This window comes from Dendropsophus ebraccatus, chromosome 7, assembly GCF_027789765.1.
Source record: "Dendropsophus ebraccatus isolate aDenEbr1 chromosome 7, aDenEbr1.pat, whole genome shotgun sequence".
NCBI classification, from domain to species: Eukaryota; Metazoa; Chordata; class Amphibia; order Anura; family Hylidae; genus Dendropsophus; species Dendropsophus ebraccatus.
In genome coordinates this window covers 17265866-17287824 of record NC_091460.1, presented here as the reverse complement: position 1 = coordinate 17287824, position 21959 = coordinate 17265866, and the positions used below count along the sequence as shown (strand labels likewise).

The following is a 21959-nucleotide window of genomic DNA, read 5'->3' as shown; positions in this document are numbered from 1 at the left end:
TACACCATCCCCTCCTGCTGTGATTGACTATCAGGGCTCTGAATGGAATCAGTGGTTTTGATTCATAAGAGACTAAAACTTTAACCAAACATGCAGTTGAAATAAACCATGTCCTCAGATACCACTACGTAAAGGTAATACTAAAGGTTTACAGTATATGGCTCGGTTCACACGTTGTAACAGTGCGGCTGTATTTGCGGCTGTAATTGTGCGGCTGTATTTTTGGTGGTTCGTGTGTATGCTTGGAAGTATAGGATATGCGGCTGCACAGTGCACACTATGTATGAATCTACGGCCCTATCGTAAACGGACCCGTAAAAAATGAACAAGACCATTGTTTGCGGCTGGACATGCGGCCGTGGATTGACAGGCGGTCCGTACGGAGTACTTCAAAAATAGCCGGCAATGATGCCGAATGCCGATGCCTCTAATAGTTAATATATTAAATTAATCAAACACATTTTTTTTGTAATAAAGACACTTTCGTTGGTCAGTAATTTATTTCTAACAAATCCATCATTTTGCAATTAAATATACTGTTAAAATAAATAGATATATAAATAAATGTATATTTATCTATATATTTATTTTTTGACAGTATATTGAATTGCACAATGATGGATTCGTTAGAATTAAATTATTGAACAAAGAAACTGAATTTATTTCCACGAAAATGTGTTTTATTCATTAAATATTAATTAGTACAGGAAGTTCCATAAGCCGTTAATTCATATTCCCGGCAATAGAGCATTCTGTACTAATCATCACTTTACTTTAATTAAAACATGTTTCTTCTAATTATGTTATCACAATAGCATTATTAGAAGAAACATTTAGAATTATATGTGCGCTCAGCTGATTGGCTGATCGGCTGAGCGCACATATAATTAGCGGGTCCGCAGTACAGTGACTTCATTGTGCTGCGGACCAGCGAAGAGGACACATCGGGGTGAGTATAGAGCTCTCCCCACCCCCTCCCCAGCACTGCACCCCTCCCAGCAAGGAAGGGGGGTCACTTAACCCCTTACTTGCTGGGATGGGTGCAGTCTGACATCAGTCTGGCCCCCAAGGGGTTAAGGGGGATACAAAACATCCTCCCGTAACCCCTTGGGGGCCAGACTGTAAGCAGCGATCTGTAAAGATGCTGCATACTGTAAGGTGCACAACACCGCTCACAATGATGGGTGTTGTGCTCCTGTTTGTGTGTTTTTTGTGTGTTTCTCCCTTTTTGTTTTTCAGATATCGGTATCCTGGGGATTACGTCGGATTCCGTGGACTACGACGATGACCAGCGGTTGTTGTTTGAATTTTTTTAATAAAATGGTCAATGAGGGGCGTGGGGGTGTTTTTATTTGAATAAAAACATTTTTAAACTTGTGTCTTGTCTTTATTTCTTTACTTTATAGACTTAGTAGTGGAAGCCGTCTAATAGACGGAATCCATTACTAAGTTGGGGCCTAGTGTTAGCCGGTATAAAATGGCTAACACTAACCCCCTATTATTACCCCAGTACCCAATGCCACCAGGGGTACTGGGAAGAGCCGGGTGCCAGTGGTCCCGGAGCGTCAATATTGGCGCTCCTGGACCGGGCGGCAGCAGGCTGGTAAGATTTAGGCTGGGGAGGGCCTAAACCAATGGCTCTTCCCACCCTGGTGTTACCAGGCTGCTGTCGTTTGGTTTTTAACCCGGCTGGTTATAAAAATAGGGGGGGACCCTATGCGTTTTTTTTTTTAAATAAATAAATAATAAAAAAAAACCGCATAGGGTCCCCCCTATTTTTATAACCAGCCGGGTTAAAAACCAAACGACAGCAGCCTGGTAACACCAGGGTGGGAAGAGCCATTGTTTTAGGCCCTCCCCAGCCTAAATCTTACCAGCCTGCTGCCGCCCGGTCCAGGAGCGCCAATATTGACGCTCCGGGACCACTGGCACCCGGCTCTTCCCAGTACCCCTGGTGGCATTGGGTACTGGGGTAATAATAGGGGGTTAGTGTTAGCCATTTTATACCGGCTAACACTAGGCCCCAACTTAGTAATGGATTCCGTCTATTAGACGGCTTCCACTACTAAGTCTATAAAGTAAAGAAATAAAGACAAGACACAAGTTTAAAAATTTTTTTATTCAAATAAAAACACCCCCACGCCCCTCATTGACCATTTTATTTAAAAAAATTCAAACAACAACCGCTGGTCATCGACGTAGTCCATGGAATCCGACGTAATCCCCAGGATACCGATATCTGAAAAACAAAAAGGGAGAAACACACAAAAAACACACAAACAGGAGCACAACACCCATCATTGTGAGCGATGTTGTGCTCCTTACAGTATGCAGCATCTTTACAGATCGCTGCTTACAGTCTGATCCCCAAAGGGTTAAGGGAGGATGTATTGCATCCCCCTTAACCCCTTGGGGGCCAGACTGATGTCAGACTGCACCCATCCCAGCAAGGAAGGGGTTAAGTGACCCCCCTTCCTTGCTGGGAGGGGTGCAGTGCCGGGGAGGGGGTGGGGAGAGCTTTATACTCACCCCGATGTGTCCTCTTCGCTGGTCCGCAGCACAATGAAGTCACTGTGCTGCGGACCGGCTCTTTATATGTGCGCTGAGCCGATCAGCCAATCAGCTGAGCGCACATATAATTCTAAATGTTTCTTCTAATAATGCTATTGTCACAACATAATTAGAAGAAACATTTGATGTTTTCATTAAAGTAAAGTGATGATTAGTACAGAATGCTCTATTGCCGGCATATGAATTAACGGCTTATAGAGCTTCCTGTACTAATTAATATTTAATTAATAAAACACATTTTCGTTGAAATAAATACAGTTTCTTTGTTCAATAATTTAATTCTAACGAATCCATCATTGTGCAATTAAATATACTGTCAAAAAATAAATATATATATATAAATATACATTTATTTATATATATTTATTTTAACAGTATATTTAATTGCAAAATGATGGAATCGTTTACATTTAATTATTGAACAATAAAAGGGACTTTATTAGACAGAAAATGTGTTTTATTAATTCAATATATTAACCATGAGAGACATCGGCATTAGTGCAGATGATCGCAAACCCCGGTAATAGCGATTCATGTAAACTGTTTCCCTGCTTTCCCAGATGCATCCAGAGGTGTTTGCATCACTTTCTTAACATTTTATTTGTTATTTTTAGTTGAACCAGATTTCCAAGTAAATGACCGTATGTTTTGAGCCGCATGTCTATTTTTTCCCACGGCCGGAGTTTCACCCGCACATTTACAGCCGCATAAAAAATACAGCCGCACAGTTACAGCCTAAGGCTGGGTTCACACACAGTATATTTCAGGCTGTATATTTGAGGCTGTATAGCAACCAAAACCAGGAGTGGATTGAAAACACAGAAAGGCTCTGTTCACACACTGTTGTAATCAAGTGGATGGCCGCCATTTAATGGCAAATATTTTCTGTTATCTTAATACAATGGCTTCTGTATTGAAATAATGGCCGTTATTTACCGTTATATGACGGCCATCCACTCAATTTCACCATTGTGTGGACAGAGCCTTTCTGTGTTTTCAATCCACTCCTGGTTTTGGTTGCTATGAGGACCTGACATGAGGACCAAATACAGCCTGAAATATACTGTGTGTGAACCCAGCCTAAGCCTGCAAGCCAAGTTTGGTAAAAGGAACCTTAATAGGTGAGGGACCAGTCTAAATTTTACACCCTTTGATAAATTCCCCCAACTGAGTGTTTGGACGTCCACTTGGTAAATGAGGTTCAATGTGGATAAATGTAAAGTTGTGCACCTGGGTACTAATAATCCATATAATCCAATAATGTCCTGGGGGGGGGTAATAACCTGCAGCATCATATGTCCTAGGGGGAGTAATAACCCACAGCATCATATGTCCTGGGGGAGTAATAACCTGCAGCATCATATGTTCTAGGGGGAGTTATAACCCACAGCATCATATGTCCTAGGGGGAGTAATAACCTGCAGCATCATATGTCCTAGGGGGGGAAATAACCCGCAGCATCATATGTCCTAGGGGGAGTAATAACCCACAGCATCATATGTCCTAGGGGGAGTAATAACCTGCAGCATCATATGTCCTAGGGGGAGTAATAACCCACAGCATCATATGTCCTAGGGGGAGTAATAACCCGCAGCATCATATGTCCTAGGGGGAGTAATAACCCACAGCATCATATGTCCTAGGGGGAGTAATAACCTGCAGCATCATATGTCCTAGGGGGAGTAATAACCCGCAGCATCATATGTCCTAGGGGGAGTAATAACCCACAGCATCATATGTCCTAGGGGGAGTAATAACCTGCAGCATCATATGTCCTAGGGGGAGTAATTACCCGCAGCATCATATGTCCTAGGGGGAGTAATAACCTGCAGCATCATATGTCCTAGGGGGGGGTAATAACCCGCAGCATCATATGTCCTAGGGGGAGTAATAACGCACAGCATCATATGTCCTAGGGGGAGTAATAACCCACAGCATCATATGTCCTGGGGGGAGTAATAACCTGCAGCATCATATGTCCTAGGGGGAGTAATAACCTGCAGCATCATATGTCCTAGGGGGAGTAATAACCCACAGCATCATATGTCCTAGGGGGAGTAATAACCCACAGCATCATATGTCCTAGGGGGAGTAATAACCTGCAGCATCATATGTCCTAGGGGGAGTAATAACCCGCAGCATCATATGTCCTAGGGGGAGTAATAACCTGCAGCATCATATGTCCTAGGGGGGGTAATAACCCGCAGCATCATATGTCCTAGGGGGAGTAATAACCTGCAGCATCATATGTCCTAGGGGGAGTAATAACCCACAGCATCATATGTCCTGGGGGGAGTTACACTGGGAGAGTCACTGATGGAGAAGGATCTGGGTGTACTTGTAGATAATAAACTACAGAACAGTACACAATGTCAGTCAGCTGCTTCTAAGGCCAGCAGGATATTGTCATGTATATACCAGGCCTGGACTCTCGGGATAGGGATATAATATTACCGCTTTATAAAGCTTTGGTGCGGCCCCATCTGGAGTATGCCGTCCAGTTTTGGAACCCGATTCATAAAAAGGACGTTCTAGAGCTGGAGAGGGTACAAAGACGGGCAACTAAACTAATAAGGGGAATGGAGCATCTTAGTTATGAGGACAGATTAAAAGAATTACATTTGTTTAGTCTGGAGAAGAGACGTTTAAGGGAGATATGATTAATTTATTTAAATATATAAATGGCCCCTACAAGAAATATGGGGAAAAGATGTTCCAGGTAAAACCCCCTCAAAGGACAAGAGGGCACTGCCTCCGCCTGGAGAAAAAAAGGTTCAATCTCTGGAGGCGACAAGTCTTCTTTACCATGAGAACTGTGAATCTGTGGAACAGTCTACCACAGGATCTGGTCACAGCAACAACAGTAGAGGGCTTCAAAACAGGGCTAGACAAGTTCTTAGAGCAAAATAACATAAATGCATATGTATAGAACCTATCACCCCTCCCCCTTCCCTGTATCCATTCCCTCCTTGTATACCCCCTTCCCTGCATCTATCTCCTCTTTGGTTGAACTTGATGGACATGCGTCTTTTTTCAACCGTATTAACTATGTAACTATAACTGAAGAGTTATATAACAGTTGACTGAACCCTGAAGAGGCTATATTGATGCCAATCAGAATTTTAAATGCATCCTTCATAAACGGCATAGAACATGTCTGTTATAGTAGACCAAAATTCAAAAAGTGCAACAGCAACCCACAGGGCAAGGTCTTACCGTACATACTCCCCGTGGTGTAAACATGACAAAAACTTGCTTTGTAGATATTGAAAAATGAGGATCCTAGCAAATTATTCGATCAAACAGACTCCACGTCAGTCACCACGCCAAGGTGTCCTCAGAGGCATGGTCCCTACCCCAGCATTCTTACACTAGCAATGGCCTCTTCTGGGATGAACAAGCCTACAACTGGGCAGATAGGAGCCAAATGATCTCTCTCTATAGCAACCTTGGGACATAGATGGAGTGCAAGCCAACAGGAGGTAGCCACACCCCCCACATTCAACAGAGAAAAAGGAAAAATTGGCAGCACATCTATGCCTCTGTTCACACTGCAAGCAGCATACAACCTGCAGTGTGAACAGAGGCGTAAATGTGCTGCCAATTTTTCCTTTTTTTTCTGTTATAGTACACCAACATGTTTGTATAACCAGACATGATTATAAGGTGTGACCACAAGAAAACCCCTAAAAGGCTGAATTTCCCCAGCATATTGTTTGGTGGTCTTGGTCTTGTTGGAATGAAATACCACCACCATTTTGTTTAATCTGTGGCTTTTAAATGTGATGCACAATGTATCGGTATAAGAAAAAAAAATTATGTAACCAATCTCTAACTCCTTTGCCCAAGCTGAAAAGAGCTTAGGTTTCTCGAACGTTGCATAGTTTTTCATTGATCTATGAAAAAACTGAGAACGTTACCATCCAAATAGGCTTCAGCAGTCAGAATGTGATTGAAAAGGATAACCACCACTCACCTCTCTGGCTTCTGTGCTGCCACCTGTATTTTACTGGTCTAGCCACCCTGTGCATCAACTTCCAGGTTCAGAGGTCATGGCCTTGCAGGCCCGCCCAGCCAGCAGCTGCAGTGGTAACCGTCAGTCGCTGTTTGGCTGAAGGAGCCAATAAAATTTCTGGCACTCCAGAACCAATCTGCTTTGTGGTGCATAAGGTATATATGAACCCAATATACAAAGAAGATCGACCTGTATGAACTTTGTCTACCGCATGCTGTTGACAAAGACCGTTTTGGTCGTAACATGTTCATCATTTTGTACTACTAATCAATAAATAATCAAAAGAAAGAAGCAAGTTACGGGATCTTCTTGGCATATTGACTGAAGGAGTCTATATTGTCAAAATCTTATAATCGGGAAGTGGATGCACAGCAGGGAGTGAGCGGTGTGACCAAGATAGCAATGCAGGAGCAGGATAGGTAAGTGTATGCGTTTGTATAAAAGTGCCTCTCCAGACAACCCCCTAAAGGATTATTCCATTGGAAAGACGGCCAATGCAAAGTCTTAGAAAATATCTAAAAAAAATTTTTTAATGTGCAGACGTAGTCATAGATTAATCATTTTCTAACCCATGAAATAAAATGCTTCCTATTGTAAATATATGGTTTCACCAACAAAATATACAATTTTGGAAAGAATATACAACTTAGTATTCCAGCACATGAGGTCAGTATGGCGAAAATTTCCACAGCCACCATGTATTTCCCTCTGGTGCTCAGATAAGCCGGGATCATGGCGATCCACACACTGCAGAACACCAGCATGCTGAAGGTGATGTACTTGGCCTCATTATAACTGTCCGGTAATGTCCTCACCATGAAAGCCAGAAGAAAGCTCACCGCTGCCAGGAACCCCAGATACCCCAACATGGAATAGAACCAGATATCTGACCCTTCATTACACTGGATGATGATCTTCCCAGGATACGTTATTATATCAATGTCTTGATAGGGTGGGTAGGTAGATAACCAAGAAACACAGATCAGAACCTGGACAGATGAGCAGATCACTACTATTAAATTGGACAATGTGACAACATTCCACTTTTTCCATGAACTGCTGGGTTTGGTGGCTTTAAAAGCGATGCAGACCATCATAGACTTGGCAATAAGTGAAGAAATTGCTAAGGAGAAGGAGATCCCAAACAAAGTCTGTCTCAGCATGCAGGTTATATCCAATGGACGACCGAGGAAGAAGAAGACACAAAGGAAGCTAAGCAAGAGGGAAACCAGGATGATGAAGCTCAGGGTCCGGTTATTGGCCTTTACCAGAGGAGTGTCCCAATACAAGATAAACTTTTTGAGTGTAAAACCAGTGATTGCACAGCACAGTATTACTAGGAAACAGAAGAAGGAAGCCATCTTATCTTCTTTATAGGAAAGAAACTCCTGTAATTTAGGAAGACATCTTGTTTTTTCTCGATTCGGCCACTGATCCATGGGACACATTTGGCAGGTTTCACTATCTGTGGGATGGAAGGATGAAGTTATTATTATCTACTGTCTGATACATGTATAATAGACTAAACTGGCAGAGTGAATAATGGGCTGAATTTGGCAAATCAGTCGATACCCATGTAGTTTCAACAAGACAGATCATTTTGATCATACAAATCTGTTTGCCAACCCAAAATCTGTTGTCTTATACATATACTGTCTCCAATTTATTTTCCTTTTTGTTCATGGAGAGGTAAACTAATGCCAGAGGTGTCCTGCTCTCTGTCCAAACACATGAACCCTAGTCAGATATCTTGTTCCCAACTCCAGCTGGCTCAGGCACCGGCAGAATCAGTAGGGAGCTGTGTAGGGTCCCCTGTAGACTTATTTACCTGTATGGGCTTCTGCTGCAGCCATTGATCTTTTCTATATTATAATCCCTGGTACCTTTTTTTTTTTTTTTTTTTTTTTTACAAATACTGTAACTATGCAGGGTGTGGCTATGTTCACACTACGTAAGACTACGGCCGTAGTTCTCGCCGCCGAACTACGACCGTAGTTTTGAGGGGTGGAACATAGCCTTATTTTCAATGGGATCCCGGCCGGAGCGTATACACATCGTATGCACTCCGGCCGGGATCCCATGCGGCGCCGGAAAAAACTGACATGTCAGTTCACACAGTGAAGCAAGCGGCTCGGCCGCTTGCTTCACTGTGGGCTATGGTAAACTCTGATGCAGGCGCACGCTGATAGTGACCCCCATGGTAGATATCTCCCCTAGTGTCCCTCGTGGTAGGCATCTCACCCTGTATCCCCCACGTACATAGGGTCTCCCAAAATAGGCATCTTTTCTAGCATCCTACCCCCCTTCCCTTCTTATACATAGTGTCTCCCATGGTAGGCATCTTCCTTTGTAGTATGATGACAGCTCAGGAGGCCCAGTGTATTGCAGAGATGGGCCCCCTGATGTGGTGGGCCTCATAGTGTCTGCTACAGTGGTAGTTACGCCCCTGTACACAGCACAGCATAGCATATACTGTACATCCGCATATACTGTGCATAGACTAGCAGCATATTAGATAGACAGACAGACAGACAGACAGACAGACAGAGAGGCTGGCATACATAAAACTTCAGATATATCCAGTGTGTGCTTGGCTTGGCATAGTTACAGAGTGATAGCAATGGTTACAGTGTTTTAGTTGGCTCTACGCCAGTTTGAAGAAATATATATTTTTTTTAACTTGCATGTATTACCAGCTGGCATATGTAAAAATTCAGATATATTCAGTGTGTGCCATGCTTAAGGTTACGGTGTGATAGCAACGGTCAAAGTGTTTTATTTGGCTCTGCGCCAGGCTTAGGAAAAATAACCAAACATCTTGCACGTATCGCCAGCAGGCATACGTCAAACATCAGAGATATTAGATGTTTTACGTATGCCTGCTGGCCAGTGCCGGTGCCCTACTTGCGATAGTTATGGTGTGATAGCAGTGGTCGCAGTGTTTTATTTGCCTCTGCGCCAGATTTAAGAAATAACATTTTTTGCAATGCGGAAGGCTGGCGTAAAGGGACGGGGGAGCGGGATTGCTGTTGCAGCGCGTGGTGAAGAAATGCATGCTGCTGAAGGGCATCAAGGATTGCATCCATCCAGCATCCCTGGCCTCATTGGACAGTTAACCAGGGGGCGTTGTGCCCTGCTGTTGAAGCCACGCTTTCAGTAAATTTTCCACCCAGTCATCCACTTAGTCTAGTCTCATCGCTAGCCAACAGTCTGGACTGCAGGAATCTCTGTGACCGTCCTTTCTCCCAACCTGCCCAATGTCTTCCACCTTGTGATCCCACCCTTGTCCACTCCCAGGAGCTCTTTTTCCAATTGGAATCCTGTCAAGTACAGCAAGAATCCCAGGAGCTACCTGAGGAGTTTGTGTGTAGTGATGCTCAAACATTGGAGCCATCTGATGGTGATTTGGGTGGCGTGTGCTGGCAACCTCAGGTCTCAAATCATGAGCGATAATGACGAGACTCATTTTCCGAGCAAGGGATGCTGTTGGTATGTCCAGTGGGCAGGAGGACGAGTAGAGTAAAGAAGTGGAAGAGATCATTGAAGATAAAATAAGTGACCTGACCTGGGCAGGGGTCATGTCTAGTAGGGAAAGAAGTGAAGATGTGGAGGTCTGCGCAGCACCGCAAAAAGCAAAAAGAGGCAGTGGGATGGCTAGAGGCAGAGCAGAGTCCATTCAGAGAAGGCAGACCAAAACCAGCAGAACCGCAGCTCTTCCTCATGGCATCCAGTCGCGCAAAGCTCCCCCATCGTGTGCTCGTTCTTTCTTGGTGTGGTGAGATATTTTAATGTGTGCACAAACAATAAATTGAGCGCTGTTGTGTCATTCAAAGCTGAGAAGGGGTTCGAAAAAAAGCGACCTGACCCCCACTGGCAAGTGGCGACACTTGGAAGCCAAGCACTGGACTGAGTAAGAGAGAGCCAACAGAAACCAATCAGCGCCAGTTGGTGCCGCTACAGCCTCTTCTCCTACTTTGTGTACTGGCACTGCAGTTCAGTCCACCAGCCAGGACACCAGCACATCTGCCTCTGCATCAGCCCCTTTGCTTTTCTTTGCTCCTTCTACTGCATCCACTCCTTCGCCTGCACCATCATGCGCCTCGTCCTACCAAATGTCTATTTCCCAGGTATTCAATCGCAGTTGGAAGTATGCTTCAAGTCACCCATATGACTAAGCCTTAAGCTGGCACATCTTCAAACTGCTGGCCTTGGAAATGTTGTCGTTTTGGCTTGTTGAGACGCAAGCCTTTCACGATCTGATGGTGACCGTCATAACCCGCTATTCTGTTCCAAGCCATCACTATTTTTCCCGCTGTGCCGTCCCCGCTTTAAACCATCACATGTCCCGTAACATTATGCGGGCCTTGAGTTACATGGTTAGTGCAAAGGTCCACTTGACCACTGACAAATAGACAAGCACTTGTGGCCAGGGATGCTACATCTGCCTGACAGCACACTGGGTCAACGTTGTGGAGGTGGGGACCAGGTCATACCCTGGGACGGCCTACCTGCTACTCCCGCCCAAGATTGCGGTCCCTGCTTCTGTCAGGGTTTCCGCAACTTTGACAGCTTGAACAACCCCTCCTCCTCCTCCTCATCCACCGGACATTACTCTCAGTCGGTAGCTGGAAGCGCTGCAACACTGGTGTGGGGAGACGTCAACAGGCCTTGCTGAAGCTCATCAGCTTGGGTTAGAAGAAGCATAGCACCTCTGAGGAGCTGCACACTATAATGTAGCAGACAGAAATGTATCTCTCTCTGCTGCAGCTAGGACCAGGGATGGTCATGTGTGATAATGGCTGTAACCTGGTAGCGGCTCTGAAGTTTGGCGCACTCCCACACGTACCATGCCTGCCCTTTTTTAATTTGGTGGTACAGGGTTTTTTAAAAGCATACCCGAATCTGCCAGAGCTACTGGTGGAAGTCTGGCGCTTGTGCAAGCATTTTCATAAATCAACTGTAGCTGTGGCTAGCCTAAAAAAAAACTGTAGCAGCGCTTACATTTGACAGCTCACCAGCTTTTGTGCGACGTCAGCACTCGCTGCAATGTTGTCCAGGGTTGCCTGGTAACTAGTGCATACAGAACACGACGGCTGACAGTAGAGCATCCCAGCAGCACAGTTAAAGTTAAGTAAATGCTGTATCGGACTGTGAGTTCTCCCACCCCAGAAGAGTTCTCCCACCCCAGACCTCCAGATGTAGAGGCAGAGCAGCCTGCCTGGAGTCTAGGAAGCCAGGGGAATCCCAGTCCTGGCTAATGTGCGGACCCCAGGAAGTCTGACAGCAGTGAGCGGGAGAAGGACAACATGGAGGTAAAAAGTTATCCCCCTGCTCATCTCCCAGCATATGGGAATGCTGACATTTGTAGTTTTACCAAGGGCTTGTCCCTTCTGTGGACTACCAGGCAGTGGATGTAGGGGATGGTTACACAGGGGATAGGCTGAGGAGTTTCCACTCAAATCTGTGGGTAGAAAATCCACTGTGGATTATACTAGCAGCAAAATGGCAGCAAGGTATGAAAAACACTACTGTTGGAAAGTACGTCAGGTTATGGAGCAGGAATTCATAGGGTTACTTTTGCAGCAAACCTGAGACAACCCGGAAGACACTTGAAAACAACAAATTACCCCCTCCCACACACCACACACACACAAACATACACACTTTCTGCTTGGTGGTGAATTACCAAAAACAGCAGCACAGAAAACACTTGACAACACCCAATTCACAACCGCCATACCATGCGTCTTCTTGACCTAATATCTATCTAACAGTGTCAGTGAATTCTGACAGATTCCTGATTCTTTTTCTGGTAATTTTCCTACCCGTTATGTTGGACATTTCCCCCTCTGAACATGGCACACAGTTATAGCAGCAGATGTGATATCCTCCATTAGGGGCTTTTCTGGATCCAGGAGAACACGGCTCATTACACCGAGACAGCGGCTTCTAGAGGAAGAATAATGAACAAAATAAATAATTAAATGTTCTTATTTATTTCTCCGGCAGTCATCGCTATCCCTATGCTGGTTTTGAGTGTCTCCTATGAGCCATGCAATATGCAACCCATTAAAGTTGAATGCTATTGATATCTTAGCCCTATCCAGCTCTATAGCCTTTTCAACCTATTGATTAGCGACTGGTTTTGTCATGTTTACCACTTTTTTATTCCAGCCTCTTGTCCTATGTCCCTCACAGATTGGGTCTCCTGCTTAACACGTATTGTTTTAGGAGATATGCGTCTAGACTCATTCATTCATTCTTATGTTGTTGCTGATGTTGGGCCTGCTGGTGGTTCTGGTGTTTTGGAGGCTACTTGTCACATACTATGTGAAGCCACTACTGTGGTGGTTGGTCGGAATATAGCTCAGCCCGTACTGTTCTGACGCCAGTGCCAGTGGGGCACACAGGTATGGGAGCACACCTGCTTTTATTTTAGGGAGGCTGGCAACATCCTTTCCCCTGTTGTCGTTGTCCTGCTGTGAGGGGGTCCCTAGGGTACTTATCACTCTGGTCCGGAGTGGAGTTGTGACCCATCCAGACTATTGGTATCGCCACCCACATAAAGGAGAGATGACCCAAGGATGTGGTATCTACTGTGTAGGTGCCGAGACAATGATAACTAAGTCCTGTTTCCATAAATAAATCTTCTTTACTGTATAAATACTTTGTACAATAGCTGATAGCAAACTGTAAATGTGTAAATGTAGAGGGTAGAAGAGCTGAAAGCAGTAGAGCGGAGAGAGTCAAGAACAGTGGAGAGGAGTTTGTGCTGCAAGTTCAGAGTAGTGAGAGAAGTTTGTGCTGAGAGTCCCAACCCAGGGTTGAAGTGTGCTCTGCCGGAACTTTAGAAGAAGAAGAAGAATACTGAAGACTTTAAAGTAGAAGTATACTTGTGCCCTTGTTTCGTCCTTTGTTGTTGTGTACCACCTGTTGCCCTACAGTGTAGGGTGTCCCGTCCTATGAGGGTGACACAAGCCCCAGACCTTGTCACCTGAGTTGAGCAGAGTGGCCAAGATTACCTGGTTATACCCGTGCTGCATGATTAAATAGGCTTCTAGCAACTTTGCTCTATCCGGATCAGTTCCTCTTGATATCAGGATATGGGTTGGGTTGGGGTGATCTCTGACTTGTCCTCTCCTGAGTAGCTTAACACTGCATAGTGAGTAGAAGTGCTGCTTTTAAGAAACTGGTGTCCGCCTCTCCCATGTGCGTCTGTTCACTACCACACTTCAGACTACACTGTATACTGACTTGGTGTGGGGACCGGGCAAAGCCAGCGTCCAGCTGGACTACAGCAGGGACCGCCCTATCTTGCCTCCTCTCTCCACCAAGACTTAGGTAAGGCTCACTAAGTGTGGGTCTGAGCTTCCTCTCCCCATGTTAAAACTTCCTAAAGGAGGTGTAAAATCCTCTGTGAGTGGTGGAGAAGAAAGCACAAAGAGAAAGGAGCATAGAAATAGGTAGAGGAGAAAAGAGGGCTCTCATTGGTGCACAGATTATAACAAACAATAACCCCTTATTTACCTACAGCTGGGCAATATACAAGTACAGTTACATACAATAGTGATATCTTGTGGCAAAACTTAGGTACTACTTCATTACCACAGTTACTTGAAGTACAGACTTTTGGGAGGGGTTTGCAACACTAGTAACACCCGTGGTGGGACACCACACAAGTACTCAAGTGCAGAAATCAGCAGTAAAATTCCAACAGGCAAAAGAGTTGCTAGAAAACAGTAGTAGGTGTAAGGGACCGGATAAGAGGGACCCTTACCTTATGTATTATGTACTCTGCCGGGATGTGGTAAGGTGTTTCTGTAGTGTTTGAAGATATCCTCATACTATCGGGTTTCCATCCTAATGGGGTAGGACGAGTCCCTACAGGTCCCTGTTTTGGCTTGAAGAATCCTTCCTATAAAGCTGAGTGTTTGTCAGTAGAGAGTGTCTTTCTGGCACTGTGCTCTACAGCAGGTCTTGAAGTTATCCATCCCTTTTCTCTAAGGTGGTCAACTGTCCTTTGTTAAGTAGGAGGGGAGGGGGAGGAGGACTCCCTTGTCTCCGGCTTCCCTGTGGGTCTGGTCTAGTTTCCCATGAACCTTAAGTAGCTAGCTCCAGGAACAAACTATCTACATGCCCTGCCTGGCCTGAAGTCAGGCACTAACTCATAGCTAAAGGGAAATTGTTAATATCAAAAAAGGGAAAAGTGTGTATGTAGCTAGACCTAGTGTTAGCTGCAGCTGTGCTGTGAGAGTGAGACATCTAGTGGTTGGAGTAAGGAACAGCGGCCTCCTGTCCTAACCTGTGACACTAAAATGAGTCATTTTTACAAACTTGTAAGAAGGAAAAAGAAAACACGTAGTGGGGCACTACATCCAGTTATTGGGACCTTCCTTTCTGATCACCTTGTTGAAAAAATCTCATCCATGTATGCGGATGGTATTTTCTGCATTTTTTGCATTTGGATCAATTTTCTGTTGCATTTTTTTATTGGGCCGCATTTTATGTGGATATCTAGTTAGGTTTTAGAGGCATATTTCAGTAATTTTGCCTGTTTGGGGACCAAAAAGTCCCTTTCTTTGGACATGTAATAACCCCAAATTAATTTTGCATGGATCTACCTAAGGTCAAGGCCATTGAAAACTGGGAATGTTCCACTAGTCTGAAAGCACTTTAGTGATTCCTATTATTATCAATCCATTATTATTGATCTAGGCAATTGGGCCCCTGAGGCTGAACAGGCATTTGGACAACTAAAAAGGTGCTTTGTGGAAGCTCCAATTTTGATTTAGACCGCCCGTTCATTATGTGGATGCCTCTAAGGTAGGGGTGGGGACTGTTCTTTCCAAAGGTTCTAAGACCCTTACACTTTTATAACCTGTTACCTTTTTCTCAAGGAAGTTCTTCCTTGTTATCCATTAGCAAAACAAACATGTGGGGGTTTCCACCCCTTTTGACCTCAGAGAACTCAAGAAATTAGAGAGTTTCATAAAATTAATTTAACAATAGAAAAAAGAGTTGGAGGTTATATAGATCCACTTCCACTATAGCTAGTGACCCATAGGACGTGTCTGTATCAGTGCAATTTTTTTCCTCCTGCACTAACTTAAGTTTTTTGGTGTCAGGACAGGTTTATGTGTTTGTTACTTTCAGTTTAGTTTGCGTTCCTAGCCTGGGTGAGTCTATTTCTGTTCAACTAGTGGGAACATTTTCCTTCTCTCTGCATCCTCAGGTCAGTGCATGCTGCCATCTTGATAATGTCACCGGAAGTGACCGTGGTCTCCATGCGGTCCGGGTAGCTGACTTCAACGGAAGTGATGTTACGTGACACTGTTTATGTCGGCTATTTTGTGAGTAGTTAGCCACTGTTTGTTGTGTATTCAGGCCACAATTCTCTCTTCTGCAGCCTATGAGTATTTTCATCATACAGTGATTCTATCAGTCTAACTGCATAGTTCTTTCTGACATGATGACGTCACAAGGGAAAGGGCGAAGTTCTGTTGACACCAGGTGGGCTATTTAAACCTGGCGGTGTCTTTCCCCTTTGCTGTTTTTTTAGTATCTTGTGTCTAGCAGCTGCATTGTGTGTATCCACTAGAGATGAGCGAACCTGGAGCATGTTCGAGTCGATCCGAACCCGAACTTTCTGCATTTGATTAGCGGTGGCTGCTGAAGTTGGATAAAGCCCTAAGGCTATGTGGAAAACATGGATATAGTCATTGGCTGTATCCATGTTTCCCAGACAACCTTAGACCTTTATCCAACTTCAGCAGCCCCAGCTAATCAAATACCGAACGTTCGGGTTCAGATGGACTCAAACCCGAACACGGTTCGCTCATCTCTAGTATCCACGCCTGCACCTTATTCTTGGTATTTCCTTTGATCTGTAACTTCCACTGTGAGTATGCTTTTTCTTAGGGGTCATGTTTTATTTGCCACACATATTTTAATTCTAAGCTCTCTGCTTCAGATGTCTTCCTTGGAATCTGGAGGCAGAAGCCCTAGGGGATGCCGGGCACCTAAGCGTAGACATCCAGAATGTGTCCAGTGTGGGAAGACTTTACCTGAGGGAACAGAGGCTGAGATTTGTGCCCCACACACTGCCCCGACCCCTCAGCTACCTCCAGTAGCTGGGAGGACAGGGTAAGGGCCTTACTGGCACCCCTGATCTATTCTCTGCCATCGCCATAAAAAGCTGATGGCAGCAGAATAGAGCCCATTAGTGACCGCCGTAGAAAGCTGTATCGGCGGTCAATAAGGGGTTAACCCCTTAAGGACCGGGCTAATTTCTTTTTTTGCGTTTTCTATCGGTACCTTGATTGCGCATATGCGACTTTTTGATCGCTTTTTACTACAAATCTTCTGAATTTGATGCGACCAAAAATGCACAATTTTGCACTTTGGGATTTTTTTGTACTTACGCCATTTACCGTGCGAGATCAGCAATGTGATAAATTAATAGTTCGAGCGATTAAGCACGCGGCAATACCAAACATGTTTATTTTATTTATTTATTTATTGGGGTTAGGGTTATTGCCCCTGGGGTTAGGGTTATTCCCCCCTGGGGTTAGGGTTATTTCCCCCTGGGGTTAGGGTTATTCCCCCTGGGGGTTAGGTTTATTTATGCTGGTATAATGCCCAGCCAGCACCCATTTACTTGGTACCACAAGACTAGCACAAAAACAGTGTCCAGTCACTTGGTATAATGCACAAAGGCAGCACCCAGTAACTTGTGATACTGGACACGGTCTTCTCTGCTGCCACAAAAAACCAACCACAATCTATCCAGAATCTACTCACAATCCACCCTCCTATCCTCTACTCTTCTCTCTGTCCCTCTCTCCATATTTCTCTCCCTACTGCTTGTGGAGATCCTGCTTTCAGGACGCTGAATCACCTTATATAGAGGGTTAGGGGCAGGTGCTGACATTACAGTGGGGCTTGCAGGTGATTGGATAATCCCTTGCCCCCCGCCAAAAGCCAGTTCTGTAAGCTAACGTGTGCGGCCGCCATGTTTAGCAAATTTTGTTAACAAAACAGAATTTGCTTCGCAAAATGAGGTGAATTGACAGCGCAATTCACAGTGAATCTGCTCAACTCTAATTGTGACGTACCGTTCCAGTACCTAAAATGTACGGGCAGATGGACTCTGCAATTTTTGTGTCAGGGATGCCCCCTAAGGATGAAGCTGAAAAATCTCTTATCCCCGGTGTGGTAGTTGCTAAGCTCCAGTCTGATCTGGTCTTCCTTGTAGGTAACTCCCAGGACTTTGCTCCCAGGAATACCACTGATGGAAAACTGTTTGTGCCCCCTAATCTTTTTCTTAGAGTCTTCGAGGAGACCCACTGTTCTGGGTTGGCCAGGGATCCTGCCATTGATTGTATGAAATATCTGCTTTCCCTATCCTATTGTTGGCCTTCTTGGTCCAGAGATGTTCAGGAGTTCATAAATGCCTGTGAGATTTGTGCCAGGTCCAAGGGGCCTTTAAGATTATGTGAGGGTCTTCTTCATCGGTTTCCTCTTTCTCATTTATCTATGGATTTTATCACTAACCAATCTGTTTCCAGGTGTTATCTAGGTGTTCATCAATTCTCAAAAATGTACCAATTGATCCATCTAAAAAAAAAAAAAAACTCCCTAGCACACGACTACTGGCATCTCTATTAACTATATTCACTGTCTCCATGGTGTGCCTGAAAATATTATCTAAGATAAGGGGCTATATTCCTACTCCAAATTCTGGGGGGGATTCTGTGGTAACCTAGGAGTCGCTCTGTTCTTCTCCTCTTCCACTTCCACGCTTAATTGTTTTTTTCTCCCCTGATGGCTGTCAGAATTTTACTATGGCTGGACTTCTCCTTTAAGGAAATTCAAAAATTGGAGAATTATCCAACCATTTTATGCACAAGACAAACAATAGAACACCAACTCTAGCTTGGGGGATAGCAGGAAAATTGGAACATAAAAAGAGGAAACTTACTCTACCAGTTTTCCATATAAGTCTGGAATCCGTGACATGAAGCCAGTCTTTTTCTGGTAGTGTACTGTTGGGCAAGAAGTAGTGGCTAGAAAATGTAGTATATTTTAAACTTTTAACGTTACGTTCAAATACCCAGTTTGATAACAGTAAACTCGGTGAAAAATGTAATCTTCTTGTCTCGTTAAATGAAACTTCTTTTCCATCGTAGTCAATGAAATTCACTCTTCTTACAAAGTATTTTAGCTTAAGAAAAGATGGAGATATTTCAAATATAACAAGTTGGATCCCTGCATATGCCACTAAAGAGAGCCTAATAGCTAGCCGAACACATTTAAGGAACATTAGGAGACCCCAATGTGCTGTTATATTCTGGTAGGGTTGGGGGATGATGAGAAAAAAAATATCTTACCTTCCTCTTCAGTGCTCTAGAGCAGAAAATGTCTGCTCCTGAGGGGGCTCTGTCTGTACTGCTGCTGAGCCAGTTAAGTTTGAAAGCCAGGCAGGGGTTAAGTTGTAATGCTGTGCAGAGAATCACAGTTTAAGGGTCCATCTACACAGAAAGATTATCTGACAGATTATCTGACAAAGATTTGAAGCCAAAGCCAGAAACAGACTATAAACAGAAATCAGGTCATAAAGGAAAGCCTGAGATTTCTCCTCTTTTCAAATCCATTCCTGACTTTGGCTTCATATCTTTGGCAGATAATCCGTCAGATAATCTTACTGTGTAAATGGACCCTTATGCTAAGTTTACACGAGGCGATTATTGGCCCGATCGTACGATTAACGATTTTGAAGTAACAATTTTTTTTTTATAGCGATCAACGTTTAGATGGAACAATATATTGTACAGAAAATTCGTTTTGCGATCGCTTAAGCCTATCTCACTCATAGGTAAAATCAGTGAACGACTGTTTACACGGAACGATCGGTGAATTTTTTGCGAACGACAATTTAAGAACATGTTAAAAGATCAAAATGAACGATTTATCGATCGTTCGCCGCGTTTACACGTAAGATTACCATTTGAATTCGATTGTTATCGCGAAAATTCGCCTGATAATCGCTTTGTGTAAACTTAGCATTATGGTGCGTTTACACAGACAGATTTATCTGACAGATCGTTGAAGCCAAAACCAGGAACAGACTATACACAGGGATCAGGTCATAAAGGTAAGACTGGGATCTATCCTTTTTTCAAATCCATTCCTGGCTTTGGCTTCCAAAATCTGTCAGATAAATCTTTCTGTGTAAATGCACCATTAAGGGAACTAATCAGCCCAATTGGGCTGATATGGTTCTCAGAAGCGCTGTATAAAGCTCCTGCAGCAGCCGCGGCACGTACTGGCCGTGGCTGCAACAGGAGCTTTATACCGGAGAAAAAAAGAGTTTTATTCTCCGGCCGCGTGACAGACATGGGTGGGGAAGAAGTCATCTGGCAGCTCTCCGCCCGTATCTAGTCACCACACTCTGCCTGTCACCGCGCTCTGCAGGATGATTGACAGGCAGAGAGACCTCTGCCTGTCAATAATCCCCTCGGAACGCGCTGACAGGCAGAGTGTGGTGACTAGATACGGGCGGAGAGCTGCCCAGATGACTTCTTCCCCACCCATGTCTGTCACGCGGCCGGAGAATAAAACTCTTTTTTCCCCGGTATAAAGCTCCTGCTGCAGCCACAGCCGGTTCGGGCCTAGGGCATCATGTACTACAAATACAGGCCTGAGAAGTAGTAGTAGAACACTGGCAATAATGGGGGAGATTTATCAAACATGGTGTAAAGTGAAACTGGCTCAGTTGCCCCTAGCAACCAATCAGATTACACCTTTCATTTTTCATAGAGTCTGTCAGGAATGAAAGGTGGAATCTGATTGGTTGCTAGGGGCAACTGAGCCAGTTTCACTTTACACCATGTTTGATAAATCTCCCCCAATATCTCTACTTACCTTTGTTCTGTAAGTAACATTCCTGGATTCAGAAGGAAATCTTTCCAGAAACAGATTCATGTCCTGTAAAGCGTGAGCCAGTATATACACTGCCGTATACACATACGTAACTGTTACATCTACTGGGTAGATTTTCATAGTTGGGAAACTTCTCGTTGAGCAATTAATAAGATGTAGAGAAGAACTGATTGAACCTTTATTGAAACAGTAAAATTTAGAAATCACAAAAATATACAGGTCACTTGGCTTAATTAATAAATGTATCTGATGTATAGTCTTCCAAAGTTTGGCCAAAGGTTTAGTCATCGGTGAAAAACTCAAACTACAATTGACCAGTTTTGCATAATGAATCCCCATAAGAGGATGTATGAACCACGAGTCATTGAGGATCAGTGTTTTCTTCTGGTCAAACAGATGTAACAATTTCCTGTATATTGTGGTGAACTGGCCGCATATTATTATAACTTCGGCTTTAGCTCTATTAATGATTTGATGATTATTAAAATTAGTCATTTGGTCGTTGGCTATTTTTACTATAAACTCGATGCAGATTCCATGTGTGTACATTAGTCTGGTGAGCTCCCGCACTTCGGCCTCTGCGCTGTCATCTACAGGTGTTAGGATTCCAACCCAGTTCCATCCGAAATGTTTCAAGCAAAGCACAATGGCCAGATGGTGAAACCGATTATCTGGAGCCATTGTGAAAAATGACTCTTCATAAACATAGGTGTTCAGCCACTTATCCATCACGTCGTAACTGATCTACCAGACAAAATTAAATGAGTAGGTGCTAATATGTTTACTGTTTATATTTAGGCTATGTGCACACAATGTATTACAGCGGCAGTAGTTTACACCGGTGTAAACTGCCCACAGCAACCAATCACAACTCAGCTTTCATTTTACCAGAGCTGATAGCTGAGCTGTGATTGGTTGCTTTGGGCAGTTTACACCAGTGTATATTTTAAACCCCCTGATAAATTCCCCCCCCTCCCTTTTCTCGCTTTAAAATCAATGCAAATGTATCCATTTCATCGCCAACGGACATTCTTTACTCAGAATGGTCATTGTTGATGAAATTAATGCATTGTGTGAACATAGGCTAAAAGTGTGTGTAGTTGCCATGTAAAAAAGCCTCTTGCTGTCATGCTGTCAATCCAGATATACCATGACTAGGGAATTTGCCAAGGCCCCTTCGCCTCACCAGGTCCCCCCCACCTTCCCCCCACTGATCCCCTCTCTCCCCAATAACCACAGACACCGTCCTGGAATTAAATGGCCACAGCAGCCGTTTATTACACCAAATATAAAACATCTAAATATAAAACATCTCAATAAACGTAACATATTTATTTTGACGGGGCGGTCCTCGGAGCCCCAAAATTTTCCCTCAGGCGGCTTATCTTGACTTAACCCCAACAGCACGCAGGATTTGCCTCTGGCCGACGGG

At 44.1% G+C, this 21959-nt stretch overlaps 1 protein-coding gene across 1 annotated transcript; it reads right to left on the bottom strand.

The window, feature by feature from the left end:
* Positions 1-7143: 7143 nt before the first annotated feature.
* On the bottom strand, positions 7144-21256 carry LOC138796461 (vomeronasal type-2 receptor 26-like). The gene is made up of 4 exons (XM_069976066.1): positions 20836-21256; positions 18976-19085; positions 12412-12535; positions 7144-8051 (listed from the first exon to the last, which is right to left on the bottom strand). The coding sequence occupies exons 1-4, from the start codon at positions 21254-21256 to the stop codon at positions 7144-7146; spliced, it is 1563 nt and encodes a 520-aa protein (XP_069832167.1).
* Between the last annotated feature and the right edge of the window lie 703 nt (positions 21257-21959).

Excerpts from the sequence above, each read along its gene's own strand:
- LOC138796461 (XM_069976066.1), bottom strand. The coding sequence starts at position 21,256 with ATGGATAAGTGGCTGAACACCTATGTTTATGAAGAGTCATTTTTCACA. Across the intron at positions 19,086-20,835 it reads TTATGCAAAACTGGTCAATT|CATTACAACTTAACCCCTGC; the intron begins GTAGTTTGAGTT and ends TTCTCTGCACAG. Across the intron at positions 8,052-12,411 it reads GGAAATGTCCAACATAACGG|ATAGTGAAACCTGCCAAATG; the intron begins GTAGGAAAATTA and ends TCCATCCCACAG.